Source organism: Oncorhynchus mykiss, chromosome 1, assembly GCF_013265735.2.
Source record: "Oncorhynchus mykiss isolate Arlee chromosome 1, USDA_OmykA_1.1, whole genome shotgun sequence".
Classification (NCBI taxonomy): domain Eukaryota; kingdom Metazoa; phylum Chordata; class Actinopteri; order Salmoniformes; family Salmonidae; genus Oncorhynchus; species Oncorhynchus mykiss.
The window spans coordinates 43,973,868-43,998,611 of NC_048565.1; the positions used below are offsets into that span (position 1 = coordinate 43,973,868).

Here is a 24,744-nt window from a genome sequence, read left to right on the forward strand (position 1 = left end):
TTCAAATATTTAACATTCTTAAAAATGTATCTGTTATACGTCAAAATAAAGCTTAAATTCTTGTTAATCCAGCCGCTGTGTCAGATTTCAAGAAGGCTTTACGGCGAAAGCAAACCCTGTGATTATCTGAGGACAGTGCCCCACATACAAACACATGAAAATCATATTTCAACCAGGCAGGTGTGCCACAAAAGTCAGAAATAGCGATATAATTAATGCCTTACCTTTGAAGATCTTTTTCTGTTGGCACTCCAAAATGTCCCAGAAACATCACAAATGGTCCTTTTGTTCGATAATGTCCTTCTTTATGTCCCAAAAATGTCAATTTATTTGGCGCGTTTGATTCAGAAATACACCAGTTTCAACTCGCCCAACAAGCCTACAAAGTATCTAATAAGTTACCTGTAAACTTGGTCCAAACATTTCAAACAATATTTCTAAGGTACCCTAAAACGTAAATAATCAATAAAATTTAAGACTGAATAAACTGTTTATAATACAGGATAAAAACAACGTGAAGCTCGCTCCAGTTCACGCGCACCAAAACAGTAGAATCCACCTGGAGTGACACTTACAATGAATAGGACTACTTCTTTATTTCTCAAAAGAAAAACAGAACAATTTCTAAAGACTGTTGACATCTAGTGGAATGGGAACTGCAACCAGGTTCCCAGGTTCCTATTAATAAGGGAATTCCATAGAAACCCATTGGAAAATCCAATGACCTCAATTTTTGTTTTCCCTGGATGGTTTGTCCTCGGGGTTTCGCCCGCCATATCAGTTCTGTTATACTTTAGAGTGTTTTCTATCCAAACCTACCAATTATATGCATATCCTTGCTTCTGGGCCTGAGTAACAGGCAGTTTACTTTGGGCACGCTTGTCATCCGAAGCTGAAAATACTGCCCCCAACACGAGAGGTTAATGTGTTTGAGCCAATCCATTGTGTTGTGACAAGGTAGGTTGGGGTGGTATAAAGAAGATAGCCCTATTTGGTAAAAGACCAAGTCCATATTATTTAAAAAAACAACTCAAACAAGCAAATAGAAACGACAGTCTATCATTACTTTAAGACATGAAGGTCAGTCAATCCGGAAGATTTCAAGAACTTTGAAAGTTTCTTCAAGTGTAGTCGCAAAAACCATCAAGTGCTATGATGAAACTGGCTCTCATGAGGACCGCCACAGGAAAGGAAGACCCAGAGTTACCTCTGCTGCAGAGGATAAGTTCATTAGAGTTACCAGCCTCAGAAATTGCAGCCAAGAGCTCTGATAGGTTGTCCTCTGGAACTCTATGGAATGGGGTGAGAACCATGAGTCTCCTAAGTTTTGTATTGAAGTCAATGCACCCAGAGGAGAATGGAAAATAGCTGTCCTCCGGCTACTCCATGGTGCTACCCTAGAGAGTGCTGTTGAGGCTACTGTAGACTTTCATTGCAAAGCAGTGTATTTTAATCAGTTATTTGGTGACATGTATATATTTAGTATAGTTTATCTAAACTGGGTAACTTTTTTAATGTCATTATTTTTCTTTTATGAAATTCTCTGAGTAGGATGGTTCTCCCCTTCCCCCTCTGATGAACCTGCACTGACTCTCACACATGCACACACACACACACATTAACTGCAGGCCCCTCCCCCACCCGGTGACACCAGCAGCATTCTGGGAACCGGTTGTACAATGACAGACAGAGAGGGTAGAGCATTGAGGGTAAACAACACAAACACATCAACGCAGCAACAACCACCAGATGAGGAAACCTGCGACTAACCTAACTTAATTTGATCTGCTTTTCTGGTCAAACTTGGGCTGTGAGGGATTTGTCATGGAGAGGCAGTGTACCACGGACAGGCATGGGAAACCCCAGCCACACTGGAGAGGAGCTTACTCAGGTACTGTTCAGATATTATTGTTGAGTGTAGTTTTCTTTTTAAAACCTCAAACACCCACACATTGTCAAATATATCCAGAAATAGATGCTCTATGTTGTAAACCTGCTGAGGAAGAGTCGTTTTGTGTAGATGGGGTTTTAAATTGTGAGTCTTAAGACAGAATAACGTGTGTACAGTATGCTGGATGTGTTGGCCCCCACAGTACTTAATGGGGGTCCGTAGTGCATCAGCACAGCACACATTGTACAGTTCTGTAGTAGGGTTTAAGCCTGATGACAAGTGATCTGTTTAGCGTTTAGCGTCATGTGTAGAATCAGCCGACCCTCTCGCTAGCGATTCTCATGAAACCAGTTTTAACCATGGCAGTGGCAAATTAAGTTAGAAAACCATGTTGCATCTGCAACAACAAACTATCATTATGAAGACTAAGATGCTTAGTTTATGGCACAGTGTCTTACTTTAAATACATTTTACATTTTTGCCCAGATTAATTTTTTATCCCCAAATTGTCATTGACAAACTGCGTCTGGATTAAATTCTTGGGTCATTTTATACAATTTTACTTAAGAAAAACCAAAGTTATTTGAATACAACCCCCAAATATGTTCCTGTTGTTTGCCCATAAAGCATAACAAATGCTATACTAGTTGAAGTTTACATTGAACTATAATATTTATTACATTAAAGCACAGTGTCTATGGACATGTTTCTCATTACCGCATCATTTTTAGGTCCGTTTCGGTAATGAGAACTTTAATTTCAATATGATAATAAGCATCAGTTATTTAATTAAAGCAGAGGTTGTCAAGAAATATGAGTTTATCATTTTATTTAAATATATATATATATTTTTTAACTTAAAGCCACAATCTGGAGTTTGTTTTTCAGCAGAGAGCAACCCCGTTACTTAAAGGAGGTGTGTACATTTTGACATGTGTACCTGTTTTAGTACTTACCTATACTGTTGTTTGATATCCCAAGACAGTGTTTGGTCCATATCCCACATATTTCCCACATACTTTATATGAATATCACGTTATACCATTTGCCCACAGGATCCCATTCAATTTAGAAATACATCTGAAATACCTTGGAACGACACGTCTTTTTTTTATGTTTAAGTCCACTTTTGACTTTTGAAAGTACATGCACGTAATTGCAGTACTTCTACTAACATAAGGGGCATTTTAGGCAATTCCACTAAGATCAGTGATTTGAGTATTATGCAAGTCATTTGGGATTAACAAATGACACAATAAGACGAAGTATTGGGTTACTGAATCTCTCATAGAACTCGGTACCATTTTTTAATGCCAAACTATGCAACACTCATTACCGAAACATGCATTGTCATCTCTGAAAACTGCTTGTCATTACCACAATATACCAATATTTAGGAAATATTAGGAAAAACGTCATGTTTACTTTGTAATTTTGTCTTAATCTGATAGTGTGCCATTTGTTCTTTTATCCATATATTTGTACATAAAAATAACATGTACACACAACTAACAAGATTTAGAAAAGGATGTCTGAGAAATTACAAAATGCATTTTAATAATTTAATTGTAAACATATATATTTTCAGTGTTGTTTACTTCAGGCCTTTTCATTAGGTGAGCAATGTTAAAAAATTATTAGAAATGGATTTGTTTATTACTTTTTTGGACTTTGAAAACTGTTACGGTAATGATAATTTTTTTGCTGTGCTTGTTGTGTAAATTGTGGTAAGTTGCATGAAATCAGATCAATAAACATAACAATAATTATGAAATAGATAAATACAGATCCTAATCTTAGTGATCCAAGAGGAATTATTGTGGAAAATGTGTATCTTTTTAGGCAAAAATGTTTGGTCAAGTGCCAGTTTTGTGAGAATCACTGGGGTGTTATAGCACTGCCCGAGGGAAGAGGAGAGGAAAGGAGGAGAGGATGGAGAAATGTTCAGAAGTTGTCAATTATGCTTGTCAATGACTCAGCAGCTCTGCTCTGCTTTTTGCTGACTGCGTGTGTTTACTGTTACTAGGCTGTTTTTAAAGAGGCATTTGAAATGTTAACACTGCAGGGACATGATGAGTGTGTGGCACTAGAACTGAATGGAGTGTGTTCACACACACACACACAACCAGGGTGGTGGAAGGTGCTCTATATCAACATTTGTTCTATGTGCCGAATACAACAGGTGTAGGTAGACCTTACCGTGAAATGCTTACAAGCCCTTAACCAACAATGCAGTTTTTAGAAAATAGAGCTAAGAAAATATTGACTAAAAACAATTCCGAGGCTATATACAGGGGGTACAATGTGTCATGGTACAGGTTAATCGAGGTCATTTGTACATGTAGGTAGGGGTAAAGTGACATAGATAATAAACAGCAAGTAGCAGCAGTGTAAAAACAAAGGTTTATATCTATATCAGACTGTGTCAGAGGAAGGCCCGTAAAAAGACTCCAGCCACATAAGCTGTTACCATCCAGCTACCCTGCTACCATCCAGTAAACGGTACCGGACCTACCATCCAGTAAACGGTACCGGACCAACAGGCTCCGACACAGCTTATCATAAGTCATAAGACTGCTAAGTTGTTAATTAAATTGCCCTTATCATATGCTGCACTCTGTTTGTTTTGACCTGGTACTCTCTGTATTTAGCTCCACATTGATCTGGTACAGGTACTCTCTGTATTTTTTTATTTAACTAGGCAAGTCAATTAAGAACAAATTCTTGTTTTCAATGACGGCCTAGGAACAGGACGACAGATTTGTACCTTGTCAGCATGGGGGTTTGAACTTGCAACCTTCCGGTTACTAATTAAACGCTCTAACCACTAGGCTACCCTGCCACCCCAGTATTTAGCTCCACATTGATCTGGTACTGGTACTCTCTGTATTTAGCTCCACATTGATCTGTAACTGGTACTCTCTGTATTTAGCTCCACATTGACCTGGTACTCTCTGTATTTAGCTCCACATTGATCTGGTACTGGTACTCTCTGTATTTAGCTCCACATTGATCTGTAACTGGTACTCTCTGTATTTAGCTCCACATTGACCTGGTACTCTCTGTATTTAGCTCCACATTGACCTGGTACTGGTACTCTCTGTATTTAGCTCCACATTGATCTGTAACTGGTACTCTCTGTATTTAGCTCCACATTGACCTGGTACTCTCTGTATTTAGCTCCACATTGACCTGGTACTGGTACTCTCTGTATTTAGCTCCACGTTGACCTGGTACTGGTACTCTGTATTTAGCTCCACATTGATCTGGTACTGGTACTCTCTGTATTTAGCTCCACATTGATCTGGTACTGGTACTCTCTGTATTTATCTCCACATTGATCTGGTACTGGTACTCTCTGTATTTAGCTCCACATTGATCTGGTACTCTCTGTATTTAGCTCCACATTGATCTGGTACTGGTACTCTCTGTATTTAGCTCCACATTGACCTGGTACTCTCTGTATTTAGCTCCACATTGACCTGGTACTGGTACTCTCTGTATTTAGCTCCACGTTGACCTGGTACTGGTACTCTGTATTTAGCTCCACATTGATCTGGTACTGGTACTCTCTGTATTTAGCTCCACATTGATCTGGTACTGGTACTCCCTGTATTTAGCTCCACATTGATCTGGTACTCTCTGTATTTAGCTCCATTCTTATGTATTTTATTTCTCTTGTGTTACTCTTTTTATTATCATTTTTAAAAAACTCTGCATTGTTGGGAAGGGCTTGTAAGCAAGCATTTCATGGAAAAGTTTCCACCTGTTATATTCGGCGCATGTGACAAATAACATTTGATTCGATTTGACACACACTGCAGTAGAAGGTTAACACCACAGCTCTCAGGTGGTTGGCAGGTCATTTGCCCTGAAGGACATGATTGTTGGTATTTTTCCATACAAAACCAAACATAGCCCTGATTCAAACATCCACACTATGCTAGGCACAGTAATGGTGTCAGACACCTTCATCAGAGCTTTGTATAGTCACTCGTTTTTTCTTTCATAACATCTCTCATCACTCCTAATCGACAATGAATATCATTGTCACCTCTGTGTCGCCTGTCGTCTGACTGAATGGCTGTCATTGACAGTGTTCGTCCCCGTGCCCCATAACTGACCTATGGCTCCCATCACTCCTCAGGCCTGTCCAATCACTGAGTTAGGTTTGTAGGCCTCCTTGCTCGCACACGCTTTTTCAGTTCTGCCCACAGATTTTCTATAGGATTGAGGTCAGGGCATTGTGATGGCCACTCCAATACCTTGACTTTGTTGTCCTTAAGCCATTTTGCCACAACTTTGGAAGTATGCTTAGGGTTATTGTCCATTTGGAAGACCCATTTGCGACCAAGCTTTAACTTCCTGACTGATGTCTTGAGATGTTGCTTCAATATATTCACAGAATTGTATTCCCTCATGATGCCATCTATTTTGTGAAGTTTACCAGACCCTCTTGCAGCAAAGCACCCCCATAACATGTTGCTGCCACCCCTGTGCTTCATGGTTGGGATGGTGTTCTTCGGCTTGCAAGCCTCCCCCTTTTTCCTACAAACACAACGATGGTCATTATGGCCAAACAGTTCTATTTTTGTTTCATCAGACCAGAGGACATTTCTCCAAAAAGTATGATCTTTGTCCCCATGTGCAGTTGCAAACCATAGTCTGGCTATTTTATGGCGGTTTTGGAGCAGTGGCTTCTTCCTTGCTGAGCGGCCTTTCAGGTTATGTCAATATAGGACTTGTTTCCTTTTGGATATAGATACTTGTGAAGTTGCTAGAGGAAACAGGTACACAAGGTCCTTTGCTGTTTTTCTGGGATTGATTTGCACTTTTCGCACCAAAGTACGTTCATCTCTAGGAGACAGAACGTGTCTCCTTCCTGAGCGGTATGATGGCTCTGTGGTCCCATGGTGTTTATACTTGCGTACTATTGTTTGTACAGATGAACGTGGTACCTTCAGGCGTTTGGAAATTGCTCCCAAGGATGAACCAGACTTGTGGAGGTCTACAATTTTTTTTCTGAGGTCTTGGCTGATTTCTTTAGATTTTCCCATGATGTCAAGCAAAGAGGCACTGAGTTTGAAGGTAGGCCTTGAAATACATCCACAGGTACACCTCCAATTGACTGAAATTTTCCAAGCTGTTTAAAGGCACAGTCAACTTAGTGTATGTAAACTTTTGACTCTCTGGAATTGTGATACAGTGAAATAATCTGTCTGTAAACAATTGTTGGAAAAATTACTTGTGTCATGCACACACTAGATGCCCTAACAGACTTGCCAAAACTATAGTTTGTCAACAACAATTTTGTGGAGTGGTTGAAAAACGAGTTTTAATTTCTTCCGACTACAACTGCATGTATGTACTGCTTCTGTACTGCTCACTGCCTTGGATAGGAAACACGCTTTCTGCAATCTATACTAAAGTGTGTGTGTGTGTGTGTGTGTGTGTGTGTGTGTGTGTGTGTGTGTGTGTGTGTGTGTGTGAACAGCTGGAAAGCCTGGCATCAGGAGTCCAGATGGTGGGTGTAGAAAGCCCTCTTTAATCCCTGCAGCCGGATATCATACCCTCACACCACACACACACCCATCCCCCTCCATGCCCCCACAGTAAGCATGTACTCTATTCCCCTAAATACTCAATACTCACTTTCACTTTGGCAGTTTCATCTGTACTGTAACATCAAGAATGTCTGGTTGATGTTAGTATTGGACTTCAGCATCCTGACTGTTACTGTCGTAATGGCAAACGTTAGAATGTGGCTGCTGTTTGTGTTGAAATTTAAGAAAGATCGGAACATTTTGTGTGTGTGTGTATACAGTGCCTTCAGAAAGTATTCAGACCCCTTGACTTTTTACGTTACTCCTTATTCTAAAATGTATTCAATATTTTTGATTGATTAAATATCTTTTCTCATGGTCTGAGAGTTTTGACAAACTCCAAGCGGGATTTCATGTGCCTTTTATTGAGGAGTGGCTTCCGTCTGGCAACTCTAACATAAAGGCTTGATCGGTGGAGTGCTGCAGAGATGGTTATCCTTCTGGAAGTTTCTCTCATCTCCAAAGAGGAACTCTGGAGCTCTGTCAGAGTGACTATCGGGTTCTTGGTCACCCTTCTCCCCCGATTCCTCAGTTTGGCCGGGTGGTTCCAAACTTCTTCCATTTAAGAATGAAAGACGCCACTGTGTAATTGGGGACATTCAATGGTGCAGAAATGTTTTGGTACCCTTCCCCAGATGTGTGCCTCGACACAATCCTATCTTTTGCTCTGACATGCACTGCCAACTGTGGGACTTTTTAATATAGACAGGTGTGTGCCTTTCCAAATCATGTCTGATCAATTGAATTTACCACAGGTGGACTCCAATCAAGTTGTAGAAACATCTCAAGGATGACCAATGGAAACACTCAATTTTGAGTCTCATAGCAAAGGGTCTGAATACTTATGTAAATAAGCTATTTCAGTTTTTAATAAAAACCTGTTTTCCCTTTGTCATTATGGGGTTTTATGGTGTAGATTGATGTGGATTGTTATTTATTTAATCCATTTTAGAGTAAGGCGGTAACGTAACAAAATGTGGAAAAAGTCCAAGGGTCTGAATACTTTCCGAATGCACTGCATGTGTGTGGGCCTATCATGGTATTAATAGCATGGCTGTTTCCTCTTTAATGTTTTATGTGCATATGAAATGGCTCTGGTGAGTGTCTTAGCTCTCCCTAGTGAGGATGCCCTACATATCACATTCTAACTCATTAGAATGAAATCTCTGAGGGATGGAATATTACTTTATTTCCAAACAAATAAAATAATAACTCTCCCCTCGTGTGAACCAGAGGATCAGAATTGCTCAAATTATGCATATAGCAGCTGTTCAGAATCCTGCAAAAGCTACACAAGAGATTCCAGAATTCGATCCTCTCTCTCTCTCTCTCTCTCTCTCTCTCTCTCTCTCTCTCTCTCTCTCTCTCTCTCTCTCTCCTATTCAAAAAATCATTGAGCTCTATAAACTACTTCAGGCTGGTTCCTCTTGCCCCTGTTCTTTCCATGTTGGGTGAATGTTTGGGTCTTGGTGTGTCTTACAGTACGTTACAGTAAACTTGATATATTAGCATTTGGTAACATTTGGACTTGTCATTGCAGAAAAGAAAGGCAAGCCCAGCTGTTTCCATTCCAAGAACACTGATGAGGAGGCCTGTGTCGGGGTGAAGATCGAACACGCTAAAGGTCAACTTGATCCCTTTCTCACTCTCAATATCACAATCTCCTCTTTTAATATTGCTATCTCTTATCTCCCCTCTCTCCTACTATTAGTTTCTGTTCATTAGCTACTGTAGTCTACTGTACTAAAAGAGGAGTATTTAACCTTTGTGAAATGACAGGCCCTACGGTGCTGTGTAGATGTGAGCATGGTGTACTGCTCATTGTGCTGTGCTTTCCTTTTCTAAAAGCGTTCTCCTTCCTTCCCCCAGCCCGAGGTGATAACACTGTCAATGCTTCTCAGTTTAACCAAGTGTAGTCGTGTGATGTTAAGCCAATGCTGCGTTTGAGCACGGGTATGTGGGACAGAGTGTATGTCTTTTTTCTCTCTGTTTAGCGCAGAGAGAAAATGAAAGTAATAGAATGAAAGGGTGCCAACGAGGAATGTGGTCCCATCCAGATTAGATGAGCAGTGCAGAGGGAAGGGGAATGCATGCTGAACTGTATAAATACTCCCCTTGGCAGCACACAGGTTCACAGAAAATGTGTGTGTGTGTGTTGTGTGTGGGTGTGGCTTAAAGCAGTAATTATGTATGAGTCTCTCCCTTCTGTGCCACACTTTCTCTGTATTTTGCTTTCTACCGTCCTCCCTCTCTTCTCATCTGCCAGTCTTCTTACCCCCGTTCTCTCTATGTTCGTCTGTCCTTTCCTTCTATTCATTGTATTTATATTTCTTCCTCTGTGTTTATCTGCTGCTGCCCCCCCCCCCCTTTGAATGCTTGTCCTGTCATATGCCACCCCCCCCCCTTCACTCTCTTTCTCCTTCCCTCCCTCCCTCTATCCCTCTCTTCCAGTTTTCCCCATTGATCAGCCTCAGAGGGGGTAGCCTATAATCTAAAATTGGACTGTGAACAAGTGGGTGAGGGGAGTGTTCATCTGATGAAAGTCTGGGTGGTTCAACAGGCCTTACTGTAAATCCTCCTGTCGGTCGGTCGGTTGGTCGGTCGGTCTGTCGGTCTGTCGGTCGGTCGGTCGGTCGGTCGGTCAGTCGGTCATCTGGTCTCTGGGAGTTCAGTCTGGAACTGCTACTCAAACACTGGGTTTAACTCTCCTTTTCACTACAAGGTGATTCCATGCCAGCATAGTCTGAAAATATTTTGGGTATCTCTGATTGTTCTGGCAATTCTCACATAGTTACTTCATTTGGAGGAAGGATGTTTCAAGTGCTTTTTACATTTGTATAACAAATACTTATTGAGAAAATCATGATGAAAGTGGCAATTCTAGGCCCTTTTTAGACCTGTACATGCCTCCTATAAGACCTTATGATCCGTGAACCGTACATTCCACAGACAACATCTTGGTGTCATTATACTCCTTATAATGTTCTCTCAAATATGGAGTATGTCTAGATTCTGAAATACACATTTTCACATACATTTATTCAACAGTAAAAAATATGAATATCTCAAAACTACCCTTTTGGATATTGCTTATTTTTAGACATATTGTTTGGCACAATATACTCTTCAAACTGATCAAATATCCAGAGTGTCAGAGTGGGCTCTCTGGTACTTTTAAAGGTCAGGTAGCAGATAATGCACATGGTTGCAGGTTTTTAGACACTCGTTTTGTTGAGGGTCTTGAGGTCTTAAACATTGTTAACCTTGTGTCTGTCTCCTTGGTAATAATATAGTAGCTACCACAGTGTTAACGCTATGCATTAAGAAAGCATGCAATGAGATAGCTGCAGAGAGGAATACCTACTGGTCAGACTGGTTAATAAAGGGATGGAAGGAAATGACTGCCATACCCTCCATTCCCCAGCAGCTGATGTCACAGGGTGTGTGTGTGTGTGTGTGTGTGTGTGTGTGTGTGTGTGTGTGTGTGTGTGTGTGTGTGTGTGTGTGTGTGTGTGTGTGTGTGTGTGTGTGTGTGTGTGTGTGTGTGTTAGAATAGAATACTGGCTTCCTGTGTTATACAGTAGGTTCTGTCATGAGCTGACTGTTAGAATCTGAGAACCTGTACATCTGCGTTACACTGTTGTGAGAAATTCTGCAAGACACGGTGACAGACACACAGACAGATAGCCGACTATGCGGAAGCTCCACTCACAGTTCTCTGCACAGACTTCTGTGAATCGTAAGAAAGATAGTTTAGATCTATCTCAAACAACTTTTAGATCTCTTTACTTCTGTTTATACTTTCCATGTAACCTTTTACTGCAGGCTAAATCAGGGTCACATAGAGTGTTTCTTGGTAGTCTTAAATGTAACAGTATAGCTTCCATCCCTCTCCTCGGCCCTACCTGGCCTCGAACCAGGGACCCTCTGCACACATCAACTACTGCCTCCCACAAAGCATCATTACCCATCATTCCACAAAAGCCACGGCCCTTGCAGAGCAAGGGGAACAACTACTTCAAGGTATTCAAGGAAGCATTCAGACCCCTTAGCTTTTTCCAAATTTCGTTACGTTAAAACCTTATTCTAAAATGTATTAAATTGTTTTTTTATCCTCATCAATCTACGAACAATAGTCCATAATGACCAAGCAAAAACAGGTTTGTAAATTGTTTTGCAAATGTATAAAAACGTAAATATCAAATGTACATAAGTATTCAGACCTTTTACTCAGTACTTTGTTGAAGCACCTTTGGCAGCGATCACAGCCTCGGGTCTTCTTGGGTATGAAACTACAAGCTTGGCACATCTGTATTGTTTTCTGCAGATCCTCTCAAGCAGATCCTCTGTCAGGTTGGATGGGGAGTGTCGCTGCACAGCTATTTTCAGGTCTGTCCAGAGATGTTTGATCGGGTTCAAGCCCAGGCTCTTGCTGGGCCACTCAAGATTATTCAGAGACTTGTCCCGAAGCCACTCTTGCGTTGTCTTGGCTGTGTGCTTAGGGTCGTTGTTCATCAAAGATTTCTCTGTATTTTCCTCCATTTATCTTTCCCTCAATCCTGGCTAGTCTCCCAGTCCCTGCCGCTGAAAAACATCCCGACACCATTCTTCACTGTAGGAATGGTGCCAGGTTTCCTCCAGACGTGACTCTTGGCATTCAGGCCAAAGAGTTCAATCTAGGTTTCATCAGACCAGAGAATCTTGTTTATATAAGAATATAAGAATAATAGAGGCTACTGTGTTCTTGGGGACCTTCAATGCTGCAGAATTTTTGCTGGTACCCTTCCCCAGATCTGTGCCTCGACATACTCCTGTCTCGGAGCTCTACCGACAATTCCTTCAACCTCATGGCTTGGTTTTTGCTCTGACATTGTCAAATGTGGGACTTTATGTAGACAGGTGTGTTCCTTTCCGAATCATGTCCAATCAATTGAATTTAGCACAGGTGGCCTCCAATCAAGTTGTAGAAACATCTCAAGGATGATCAATAGAAACAAGATGCATCTGTGCTAAATTTTGAGTCTCATAGCAAAGGGTCTGAATACTTATGTGAATAAGCTATTTCAGTGTTTTGCTTTGTCATTATGGGATATTGTGTGTAGATTGATGAGGAAAATGTTTTATTTTATACATTTTAGAATAAAGCTGTAACGTAACAAAATGTGGAGAAAGGGAAGAATACTTTCCGAATGCACTGTATACAACCTCACACACACAGAATTATGGCCTTAAAAACATAAGACCATGTCAGTACCATGTCAGATATAGAGTTGAAATGTATTCCATTTTGAGTTTGCGTCCCAATAATACACTTCATATACATCACAGAAGACTGAAATATAACAAAACTGTTTGACATAGAAACACCATTTTTTCTACGTAAAAAAAAAAGTTTTTATTAATTTTGAAATTAGGAAAAATATTAATAACATTCCACACCTGAGGCCACTATAGGGCGGTTTGGTCATTTGACTGCAGGAAAGTTAGTATTGTTTTTTTGTTGGTTGCTCATGGGTAGTATGACACTAACATTTACTTTGGACTTCATACTGGTTTTGGCTGGGGGGAAATGGTAGCGTAGCTATAGGAGGTGTTTGTAGATGTTTGTATGGGGAGGTGAACAGACAGAAAGCTACAGGAGGATGTTAGAGAGTGGTTATCCAGGTGTTAAATATGGAGTGTTCAGGAGAGTAGTAGGGCAGTGGGTGGCCAGTGTTGGGGAAGTGTTGCATCTTCTTGTCTAAGAAATACTAAAGAAAACAATTGTTCTTTACAACATAAGCTCTTCTTTGTTCAAGTTAACCGGAGCCGCACAAGTATAGTGCATTGAGCTGGAATCTCCCGGTCTTAAAAACCTCTTGGCGCACCGATCCCTTTAGCGGGATCATTTTCGTCAACATCCGGTGAATTGCAGAGCGCTAAATTCAAATTAAATTACTAAAAATATTTAATTTTCATGAAATCACAAGTGCAATATACCAAAACACAGTTTAGCTTGTTGTTAATACACCTGGTGTGTCAGATTTCAAAAAGGCTTTACGGTGAAAGCAAACCATGCGATTATGTGAGGACAGCTCTCAGCAGACAAAACATTTCAAACAGCTAGCAGCAAAGTAGATTGGTCACGAAAGTCAGAAAAGCAATAAAATTAATCGCTTACCTTTGATGATCTTCGTATGTTTGCACTCACGAGACTCCCAGTTATACAAAAAAAAAAATTGTTCGATAAAGATTCTCTTTATATCCAAAAACCTCCATTTGGCACATTTTGTTTAGTAATCCACAGGCTCGTGCGGTCACGACGGGCAGACGAAAATTCCAAATAGTATCCGTAAAGTTCGTAGAAACATGTCAAACATTTTTTATAATCAATCCTCAGGTTGTTTTTACAATAAATAATCTATAATATTTCAACCGGACGGTATCCTTTTCAATAGAAGAGAGAAAGAAAAGGTCTCGCTCCAGTGGCACGCGCATGCAGAAATCTGAGGACTTCTAGCTATCCACTGACACGATGTGATCATTCTCGCTAATTTTTCAGAATAAAAGCCTGAAACTATGTCTAAAGACTCTTCACACCTTGTGGAAGCCATAGGGAAAGGAATCTGGTTGATATCGCTTTAAATGGAGGATAGGCTTGCAATGGAAAAGAGGGGTTTCAGAAAAACAGCACTTCCTGGATGGATTTTCCTCAGGTTTTCGCATGCAATATCAGTTCTGTTATACTCAGACAATATTTTTACCGTTTTGGAAACTTTAGAGTGTTTTCTATCCTAATCTGCTAATTATATGCATATTCTAGCTTCTGGGCCTGAGAAATAGGCAGTTTACTTTGGGCACGTTTTTCATCCAAACATCAAAATACTAGCCTCAAGAGGTTTTAAACTCCTGTGCGGGGGCTGCACGTCCCTCAAGTGGTCACTTGGCTCCACGTTTTACCATCATGCATTTTCCCTCTATCATTTGGACTGAGTGCCTTGGACCTGTTTTCATAGTTCCTTTCTGTTCACTCTTTTCTCTCTGTTTGTTAAAAATGACCTTGTCATCCTTCTCTGTTTCTAGGAGTACTGTCAACCTAGTTTGAGTTTCCTGTTGACCAACAGCTCTGCAGGAGACAGACCATGTTTTAGTGGAGTAGCCCTGTAGTTTAACAAAGCTAGTTATGGATCTGTCTTTGAGTCCAGAGCTTTCCTAACCGGTAGTTTCACTGTTTTGACACTGTTCTCAACTAACCCATTAGACCGTGGGTACAGTGGGCTGGATGTGACACGCTCGAACCAGTACAATTTAGAAGAATCACTGAAAGCTGAACTGTGAGACGTTGTCCGTACGCACAATCTCTTCAACCCCATGGCGAGCAAAGAATTATCTCCTGACTAGCAGTAGTGTCCTTCAGCAAAGCTCTCTCTGTAATGAGAGTAATAGTCAGTAGAACATCGTTCTCTCCCTCCAAGAGAACAGGGATCTATTCCTACTTTGCCCCATGGTCTCAATACCTATTTTTCTTCAACCCACATTGTCTCTTTGCTCTGTATTTCTGGCATGTTTCACAGGCTCTGATTGTCTGCTCTATATCAGTATTCACCTTTGGCCAAAATGACACTGCGTTTGCACGTCGTTGTGACTTCTCCATCCCTAGATGGCCCTTGTGTATTTTGATCAGCATGTTTTTCTGCAACCCACTTGGTATCACAATTCTTGAACTCTTAAACAGAATTCCGCCAGGTACAGATGGCTCATCCCTGTATTGACCATAAGGGTATATCATAGCTTGTGCAGACAAGCCGTATGTTATGGCTTGAATCGCGTTGGCAAACACTCATCTTCTGCAGTAGCATGTGAAATAACTGTCCCAGAGACTGGGCAGCTCTTTCTGATAAGGTTTACATGTATGGTATCGTCCTGCTCGTATATCTGGTTTGGTTCTGAGCTGTCTAAAGCTCTGGACAATGTGTCTGCCACTAACAATTCTTTCCCTGGCCTGTACTCGAGTTGCAAGTCATATTTCTGACGTTTTAGAAACAGTCTCTGTACCCTTGGTGGTGTGTATGCCAGATCCTTCTTTGCAATATTAACCAAAAGGTTTATGTTTTGGCCCACACTGTTTTACCATAGATAAACACATGGAATATCTTATATGCATATGACAGTTACATTGCCTCTTTCTCAATCTGAGCATAGTTACACTCAGAAGCTGCCAGAGCCATGGACACATGTGAATGGGCGCCATCTAGTGGCATACTGCTGTAACACTGCACCTAAACCTGATTTAGAGACATCTGCTGAGATTTTAGTTTTGAGCTTTTCATCCTAGAACCTCAGTACTGGAGCATGCATGATTAATACCTTGAGCTGCTCAAACTCTTTCTGGTGATTACTGTTCCAACATATCCCACTCTCCAACTGCGAGTTCCCCAAGTGGTTACGTGGCTTCCAATACAATATGCCACAGGAAGCTACTCTGAAAATATAGCTACTCTCACAAACTACTTTGTGAAAAATTATATGTAAATCTGAAATGTCATTGACTATCATGGCACAAAGAGAGACCCAGATGCAGACACCGGAGGCAGATGGTTGGACTCTTAGATATTTATTGATCCAAAAAGGGGTAGGAAAGAGGCAAAAGGTCAAAACCAGTTCAGAGTCCAGGAGGTACAGAGTGGCAGACAGGCTCGAGGTCAAGGCAGGCAGAATGGTCAGGCAGGCAGGTACAGAGTCCAGAAACAGGCAAGGGTCAAAACCAGAAGGACTAGCAACAAGAGAATAGAAAAGGACCGTGCATGGGAAAGAAAAAAAAAAACACACACTGGTTGACTTGGACATACAAGATAAACTGGCACAGAGAGACAGGAAACAAAGAGATAAATACACTGGGGAAAACGAGCAACACCTGGAGTGGGTGGAGACCATCACAAGGACAGGTGAAACAGATCAGGGTGTGACAATTGACTACAAATTGCAAGAACCGATAACTTTGGGATCGTATGTTAGTTCAATTTAGCCTATTAAACACAAAAACAATATTTCAAGTGAAAATTACACAGGTCTGTTGCTGAAAAAGAAAGGAAATTATTGCCTACTTCACCAATATTTTATTTTAGCAAAAAATGTAGTGTGTAGTTCCAGTAGCTACAACGCTACATGGCAAAAAAAAAGTAATTAACTACTGAAAACACTACCTTGATTTGAACTTAGTTCAATTAAAAACTAAGCTACTACATGTAACGTAGTTCACTACTCCCCAACACTGTGGGTGGCTAACTTTCTGTGTCTTTCTCTTTCTAGTCTCAGTCCTTGTGCTGTGTGTGTAGACAGCCTGAGGAAGAAAGAGACTGAAAATTCTATAACATTTTATTGAATTGCACATCCTTTCAGAGCCAATTCACCCTTCCCCTTATCGCTGCGACGATAGTGCTATGGTGAAGTGTGCTGGTGTGTGTTTGCACGTGTGTTTGTGCGCTATGCACTCTGTCTGTGTCTTATATCCCTCTAGTTGTTTTGAGAGAGAGAGAGAGAGAGAGAGAGAAGGGGGGTGGAGGGAAGGATGAAGTAGTCTTCCCCTTATTGGTGAGTCTCTCCGCTGAGCTGAGTCACTTAGCTCTGAGCTGCAGTGCCTGCCTGCCTGGGAATATTGCATGTTACTGCCAGACTTTCCCTACTACTCCTACGGGAGGCTTGAGCTACCTTGTCTGCCCTGTAAGGATTTCCTACTACTCTGTAGAAGAGGCTTTGGGTGAGTTTATTCTCAGGTTATGTCAGTGATTCAGTTTATCCCCGCCTCTCATGTTTTTCTCTGTTTTCTTAGATGAATGTGCTATTGTGGTTGGTATACATATATTTCTGGAGTTAGACTATTCCCACAACTGTCGCCCTTTGCAGTGAAAGTAATAGATAATGATATCAAGTCACAGTATTTCATAATTGCAGGCAGGAGTCCAAAGACAATTTATGGATTGTTGGATATATTCACTCATATGTTGTGGATGTATTCACTTTAAAATTGGAATTGCTTCCATTATTCTTGTGTGCACTCTCACAACCCTGCTCATAACTGGAGATCACTGAGAATTACCACCCATTTTGAATCCCAGGCAGATTTGATTATAAATACTGTTAGATATGCAGTGTGCTTAGAGTGGGGTGTCCCCTTGGGACACAGGGCTCTGGTTTATTTTAGGTTCGAAGTAAAAACAGTAACTTAGACCAGGGTTTGCAGCTATAGACTGAAGCACAGGCACTCCCCTCTCTGGGTGGTGGCTGGGTGCAGAAAGACAGGTGTGCCTATTGTTTTTACTCACAGCTCTGACTTGAGTGTCGGGACACACATGTTGTCTCAGGATTAGTGAGAGAGGGATTAGAGAGCGAGAGAGAGAGCAGTATCAATGGGTTTTTGTAACAAAGGCATTATGCTCTTATGTGACACTCCAAACCGATCTAGATCTAGCATGCATCGGGCAGAAAATTGATTAAAACGTTACGAATTGCCGGTTCACAATTTTTTTGTGCTCTGGATCCGCTTAGTTGTCTACATACACCCTAGACTTATACATCAATTACACACACACACACACACATACACAAAGAGTCAGCTCAGACAGATCTAGCTCATGAGCTCCATCAGCAGCAGATTTGAATTTAAAATAGAAAATGAACGTGTTTATACAACCTATGTTAGTGCATCGAATCACATCGCACCAAATTGCATCGATTCGTTCCTCTAATCAAACCGAATCGTTTCAAACTAAAACGTATCGTTCCTGTCGTATTTGTAGCCCATGTATCTAGGTATCGAATCATCTTGAAATGGAAAGATGCACATCCCTAATTATACCACAAATTAGATAGCTTTTTCAAACGTCCGCTTCACAACAAGATCTATTCCTAGAGGCATCGTGGTTGGTCGATCCTGTTATTTTCTCTCTCCCAGTGAGGTAAAGGATGTGGATACGCTGCTCTTATCTCTGATTAGAGGGAGAGTGGTTTTGTTAGATTGATACATTCCTTCATCCTCTCTGAGCCCGGTTGTATTGGTAAACATGCATTCTTGTGTATCTGTGTCGGCAAGGACAGGGAGGCGTCGTCTCAACGGAGGAGATATCTTTAGTAACACCAGCAGCACACTGGAGGCTTTAACACACAGACCCTGACCTGAGGTAAACTTTTTTTCCTTGAACGGATCTTCTTCACTCTTCCTCTCTCCGGATGTCATGAAAGATTAAGAGGACCGAGTATTTTGGCCTATTTTCAGCTCTCTGCGCCATGGCAAGACTCCTCAGCCTTCCAATATGGTGATAGAGTTCAGTACTGGGGAGAATCTTTTTCATGTGTCATTATAATTGTTTTTGTTAGATGCTAGATACATGTCTTTGATCATTTTCATTGGATCATTCTTGAGGATTAATTTATGACTGTCTTGAGTGAAATTAATGCCATGATTTCCACCAGAGTTGGTCTAAAATCCTTTGGAAACAAGCGAATGCCCACGAGCTTGTTCTCCCTGCCAGTTCAATAGTAAAATATTTTGTAGTGTTGAGAAGGTTCGGGACAGTTGCCATGGTAGCAGGTCTCCTACAGTGTAAATCATGGACAGAGCCTCAGGTGGGATTGTGTTTATCGGAGTTCTGCATTCACTATTAACTATTGGATTCAGCTGCGAATGTTCAATATTTGCTCACTTTCCAGTTTCTACAGAATCCTGTTTGGCCTTCTACCCCAGGCTCAGAAGCTCACCTTGCAAACATCCATATTCACGTAGTCTAACTGATGTGGGCTAATGTGGTTTTACATTGGAATCAGAAGACAGACTTTCGTATAAAAGAGAAGAGTAAAGAATTTTAATTATTGGAGTTGTGTGATTTGGAAATTGCAAAAACTTTGGCTTGGTTTGGTCTTGTGCCGTCCTGTTGTGGTGTGTGTGTGTCAGGTTTGGGGTCAATTTAGTTTCAATTCAGGAAATTAGATTCCACATTAAACGTTTACTGTAGTCAATCTATTAAACAATAATTGAGAATGGATGCTCTATTCTAAAATATTGAATTGCAATTTCAATTTACTTTCTGAATTGACTGAATTTAAACTGAATTGTGTGTGTAAGTGTGCGCACGTGCATGTGTGTGTCTTCTTAGAACATACTCAGACTTGTTAAATAGGCTGTTTGAATGGGCCCAGCTCTCACGAGGCTGTCATACCATAACCTGACCATGTTTACATCAGCAACAGACAACTAAGCCCCCTCCTCCCTGGTGGAATGAAATGGCTCGAATGCTCAAACCCCAGCACTCCGTTCTGCCACATCTGGTCTTTTCACCATCTCACCCCTGTCAGCTCAGTCCAGTTAAAGCTCTTCTCTGTCCTGGCACCCAAATGGTGGAAACACCCCCCCCCCCCCCCCCCCCCCCCCGAGTCCCTTCGCATCTTCCATAAATGTCTGAGGCCTACTTTTTCAAAGAGTGTCTTAAATTAACCAGGGATGTCCTCTTGATAAGTGTGTGAATTGGACCATTTTCTGTCCTGCTAAGCATTCAAAATGTAACGACTACTTTTGGGTGTATGAAATGTTTGAAGTAAAAAATTACAGATTTTTATTTTTAGGAATGTAGTAAAGTAAAAGTAGTCAAAAATATAAATACTAATGTACAGACACCCCAAAAAATTACTTAAGTAGTACTTTCAAATATTTTACACCACCTGAAAAAATGTATCTCTGAATTAACCCAGAAAGGGGTCCTTTGTGCTGCCTAACATCTTAATATCCACATGCTTTGGCTTAGCAGGGCGCTTGCTGCTAATTTACATGGGTATCTGTGGCGGGCCACTTTTAACGATAGGGTGTGTGTGTGTGTGTGAACGAGGAGTAGCTGACCCAGAGACAACAGCGCGAAGTAGCTATGCTGGAAAATGTGAGGGCCTGAGGTCCATACACTCCACTCCATTGATGTTTACTTGGTGATTTACAGCAGAATGACTGGGTGTTTGACATCTTAATAACAACCTTCATTATTTACAATAGAGGGTTTTCCTGACTCTCTCTACAATCACTAACATGGCAACTTGACGTGGAGACTTGATTGCAACCAAAAATGGGTCATATGGCGCAACACATGTTTGAAATGTCCCCTGTTAAAGTGATTGCAGATGATGTCAAGCATGCAATCAGCCGAGTTCTTAAGGCCAGCTCTAAAATTATCCACGAAACTTGGGCCGTGTTTAGAAAGTCACCCCAGCAGACCGTGGGGCTTTCCTAGTCAAATCAGTACTAGACCATTTGTTGTTGTTGTCTGTAACTGAAGCAGAGCTATAAAAAAAAGAGTGTAGCCTTTCCTGCAGTGGAATGTTACTCTTTTTTTTTTCTCAGAATTTCACAATTAATCAACACGATTTATTATTTTTACACAAAATCTGCTGTTTCTATATCGCTTTTGTAATATGTCAGTCTTCTGTGATGTACATAAAGTGTCATATCGGGGATGTAAACTCAAAATGGAATAGATTTCAACTCTATCTGACATGATACAGGTGTCTTCTTTTTTTTTAAGCCCATAACCATGTGAGTCAGGTGGATTCTTCTGTTTCAAAGTAGATTTGTTTAAGACGACCAAGAAACACTGTGTGACCCTGATTTAGCCCACTACGGTAAAATGTACAATGTACACTAAGTATACCAAACATTAGGAACACCTTCCTAATATTGAGTTTCACCCCTCCCTTTTGCCCTCAGAACAGCCTCAGTTAGTTGGGGAATGGACTCTACAAGGTGTCGAAAGCGTTCCGCGGGGATGCTGGCCCATGTAGGCTGGAAGCCCAGCAGCGTTGCAGTTCTTGGCACACTCATACCGGTGCTCATGGCACCTTCTACCATACCCCTTTCAAAGGCACTTAAATCACCCTCTGAATGGCACACATACACAATCCATGTCTCAAGGCTTAAAAATCCTTTCTTTAACCTGTTTTCCTCCCCTGATTTGAAGTGGATTTAACAAGTGACATCAAGTAAACAGGGGACTTAAGGGGTCCTGAGCTCTAGAGAGTTACGTCTGAAATTATTTTGGGGCTCTGTATATGAACACATTCAACTATCTAGAGTTCTTCTTGTGACACCATTTCATACACAGAATGCCACTGAAGTTCCTTCCTTGTTACGATGAGCAAATCATACGTTAGTGAATTAAAGGGATTCTATAAAAATGTAAAAAAATAAAAGGCTGTTACTTTTTGAGGGACTGTGATTGATTTTGGAGATTGCGTGTACTACCGCATTTCAATGTTCCGTCGAACTAGGACAGAATTTCACTTCCATGATCTTTCGGTGAACTCGTTGTCGTTTTCCCTGTAGATTACCATGGAGAAAAAATTGCTTGCATCGAAAATTTCTTGCATCATCACGTGCAGTAATGCAGGCTCTGCAGCACTAGGAATAGACAGCCTCTCAGAGACAATGGACAATGTTACACATTGATTATACTGTATAGCTGCTGAGTGAAGGGTCGTGTGAATGCTCACTCGACCGACACATGTGAGTTCTTCTTATACCTCAGTGGAGTTAAGTCATGTTTTTACATGACTGCCCTTAATGGAGACTTCCCAGAATGATGAAGCTCTTTGTGCTTGTCTCCACCCCCCTCCAGGTGTCGCCCATCTTCCCCTTTATCCCCTGTGCATTTATACCTGTGTTCTCTGTTTGTCTGTGGCCAGTTCCACTTGTCTCGTTAAGCCTACCAGCGTGTTTTTTTTTGTACTCCTATTTCCTTAAGCGCCTGTTTTCTAGTTTTCCCAGTTTTGATAATTCTGCCTGCACGGGGCCTGTCTGCCGTTCTCTACCTTACGGACTCTGCCCTGGACTACCTACCTCTGCCTGCCCTTTCCTTTCCTTTGCCTGCCCCCCTGTTTATATAGTAAACGTCTGTTATTCGAACTGTCTGCATCTGGGTCTTCTCCTGAGCCGTGATGCCATCTGTTACCAGATGGTTAGACCAGGCTCAGTGCTGTTGACAATCATCTGGATCATTAGCATGATAATGAACTACGTGGAGACTTTAATGTTCAGCCAAGGGCAGGGGTGAAAGTAGATTTAATTTCTTCCCAGTACAGGACCTCATATGCTTGCGTGTACACCAACATGTTTTTTATGGGTCTAATCATAGAATGACATAGAATCCCTATGGATTCAATAAGGATATCTGTGGGCCTAGTCGGGAAAGATTTATCATGTAACTTTTTAAACTGTATGACTTTTTGTATTGTGGCATAAACACAACCAGTCATGATGTGGTCATCTGATTGTCAAACAATCACTTCTTTCCTGGGCTACCTGCTCCCGTTCATCTACTGGCAACATGTTCCAGCCTCCGAACACAGTGGTGAATGCTAAGAGACATCTGCTATACAAAACATCTCACAGTGTAATTAGGCCAGGATTTATGCCTCCACTGCTGTTCGCGCGCGTCTCAGTGTCAGCCACTCGTCTCGGCCATGGCAGTGTTCTCCTTGAACCACATCGCATTGTTTTCAAGGTCATTCGCACATTTTCCATGCCTCTGACATGCGGTAATGATAAATAGTGGTGTAGTAGCCTACACTTTTCTTGACATTTTGTTTTAATTATTGTGATAGGCTGATGATTTACTGGTACGGCGTACCCCCACTATTTATTTTGCCGGGACGGTGTACCGGACCGGCTTACTTTCCCCCCTGGCCATTGGCCAAATGAATAGTAGAAGATGGAGTGTATTACACTCGCTTCAAGCCAGTGGCTGTGGGTGGGTGATATTCTGTGAGTGGTATATGTTCTGTCTGTGGTGCAACATGGATGTGAATCACAAAAAAACAGGATATATGGTATGGAAGTGAGGAGGTCCTCTTTCAAAATAAGTACAACAGAGGCATGGTAAACGTCATATGATCCCAGCTCTATCACTACCGCAGCCAACGGAGTGTTGTCGAGAATCTCACCATTCCTCTTTGCGCTCTCTCTCTTTCAGCTCTAAGCAGTAGCCCCCACAGTGCAAGGGTCAGTCGGACAGGTCTGTGTGGGAAGAGTCCAAGTGAGAAGAGCAGGGGGGGTGTCAATGGAAGAAGTTCGGACAGCAGGCCCTCACTGCAGCCCAAACCACAAGGTACAGATAATATTGCTGTCTAATATTACTGGTTATCTCTACCGCCTCTGATCTGACGGACTCACTAGACACAAACGCTTTATTTGTAAATTATGTCTGAGTGTTGGAGTGCGCTATCCATAAGTTTTAAAAAAGTATCTAAAATTGTGTCATCTGGTTTGCTTAATATAAGGAATTTGAAATTATTTATACTTTCACTTTTGATACTTAAGCATATTTAAAACCAAAAACTGTTAGACTTTTACTCAAGTAGTATTTTACTGTGTGACTTTCACTTTTACTTGAGTCATTTTCTATTAAGGTATCTTTACTTTTACTCAAGTATGACAATTGGTTACTTTTTCCACCACTGCTCAAAACATGTATGACAAAACAGCTCATGCCGCAAAGAAGAGACAGTTATGTAACCAGACAGTGTGTGACACAGTGGTGAAACCTTGCCTTTAGTGGTGTTGCATTCCTGTTTTATTTGAACACAGTGAATCATTCTCCAGAGATAAAAAGGAAGCTCCTAACCCTCTACATTACAACAGCCCATTGACCATCCCCTCTATGGGTTATAGAATAGTTCATGCCATAAGAGGATACTGCTAGTCCACAGAATGGCTATATTTCAATCTAAATCTGGGTGATGAATGTTGTGCTTAAAGTAGCTGTGTTTTGCAAGCTTATAGGCATGGGTCACAGACACTCTGGGAATGAGACTAGCTTTTAGTAACCTGTGCTGCCACCTTGTGTTTCAAGAACACCAAACTCCACAAAACACAGTCAACATTCCGTATAATGCTGGTAGAGGCTCATCTAGTCACAGAAAGCCTCCTAGAGTGGCCATGCCAACATGACCTCCGACTTCTCTAGCCCTGACAACTGACCTTTTCAAATCATCCCTTCAGTGCCTCCGAAGCCAGCCCACCTCCAGAGCCCGGTGACGAAGTCCGCCGCCCACCCGCTTGGGCGTGTGGAGAGAGCACTCCTCAGAGCCACCATGGAGGAGAGAAGAGGAGGGGCGATGATGGCGAAGAGCCGGGAGAAACCCTCCAAAGTCTTGAACCTCATCAACCACTTCGAGGAGAACAGGTAGAGCACGGGGAAAAAGTAGAGTACAAACTGAGAAAATTATTGATTAGACCCAATC

At 41.5% G+C, this 24,744-nt stretch overlaps 1 protein-coding gene across 9 annotated transcripts in view; it reads left to right on the forward strand.

Annotated features, from left to right (window-relative positions):
* The window catches only part of fgd4a (FYVE, RhoGEF and PH domain containing 4a), a 106,254-nt gene that overhangs the window by 51,544 nt on the left and 29,966 nt on the right, over positions 1-24,744 (forward strand). For 5 of the 9 annotated variants that reach the window (XM_021601933.2, XM_021601923.2, XM_021601950.2 and 2 more), the window contains exons 2-4: positions 9,035-9,118; positions 23,475-23,609; positions 24,503-24,686. In XM_021601933.2, coding sequence (XP_021457608.1) covers positions 9,035-9,118; positions 23,475-23,609; positions 24,503-24,686 — 403 coding nt within the window. Of the gene's footprint in view, positions 1-1,703; positions 1,892-9,034; positions 9,119-16,237; positions 16,419-17,053; positions 17,231-18,512; positions 18,651-23,474; positions 23,610-24,502; positions 24,687-24,744 lie in introns of those variants that run through there. The other 4 variants (XM_021601943.2, XM_021601967.2, XM_021601915.2 and 1 more) reach the window with 4 other exon arrangements.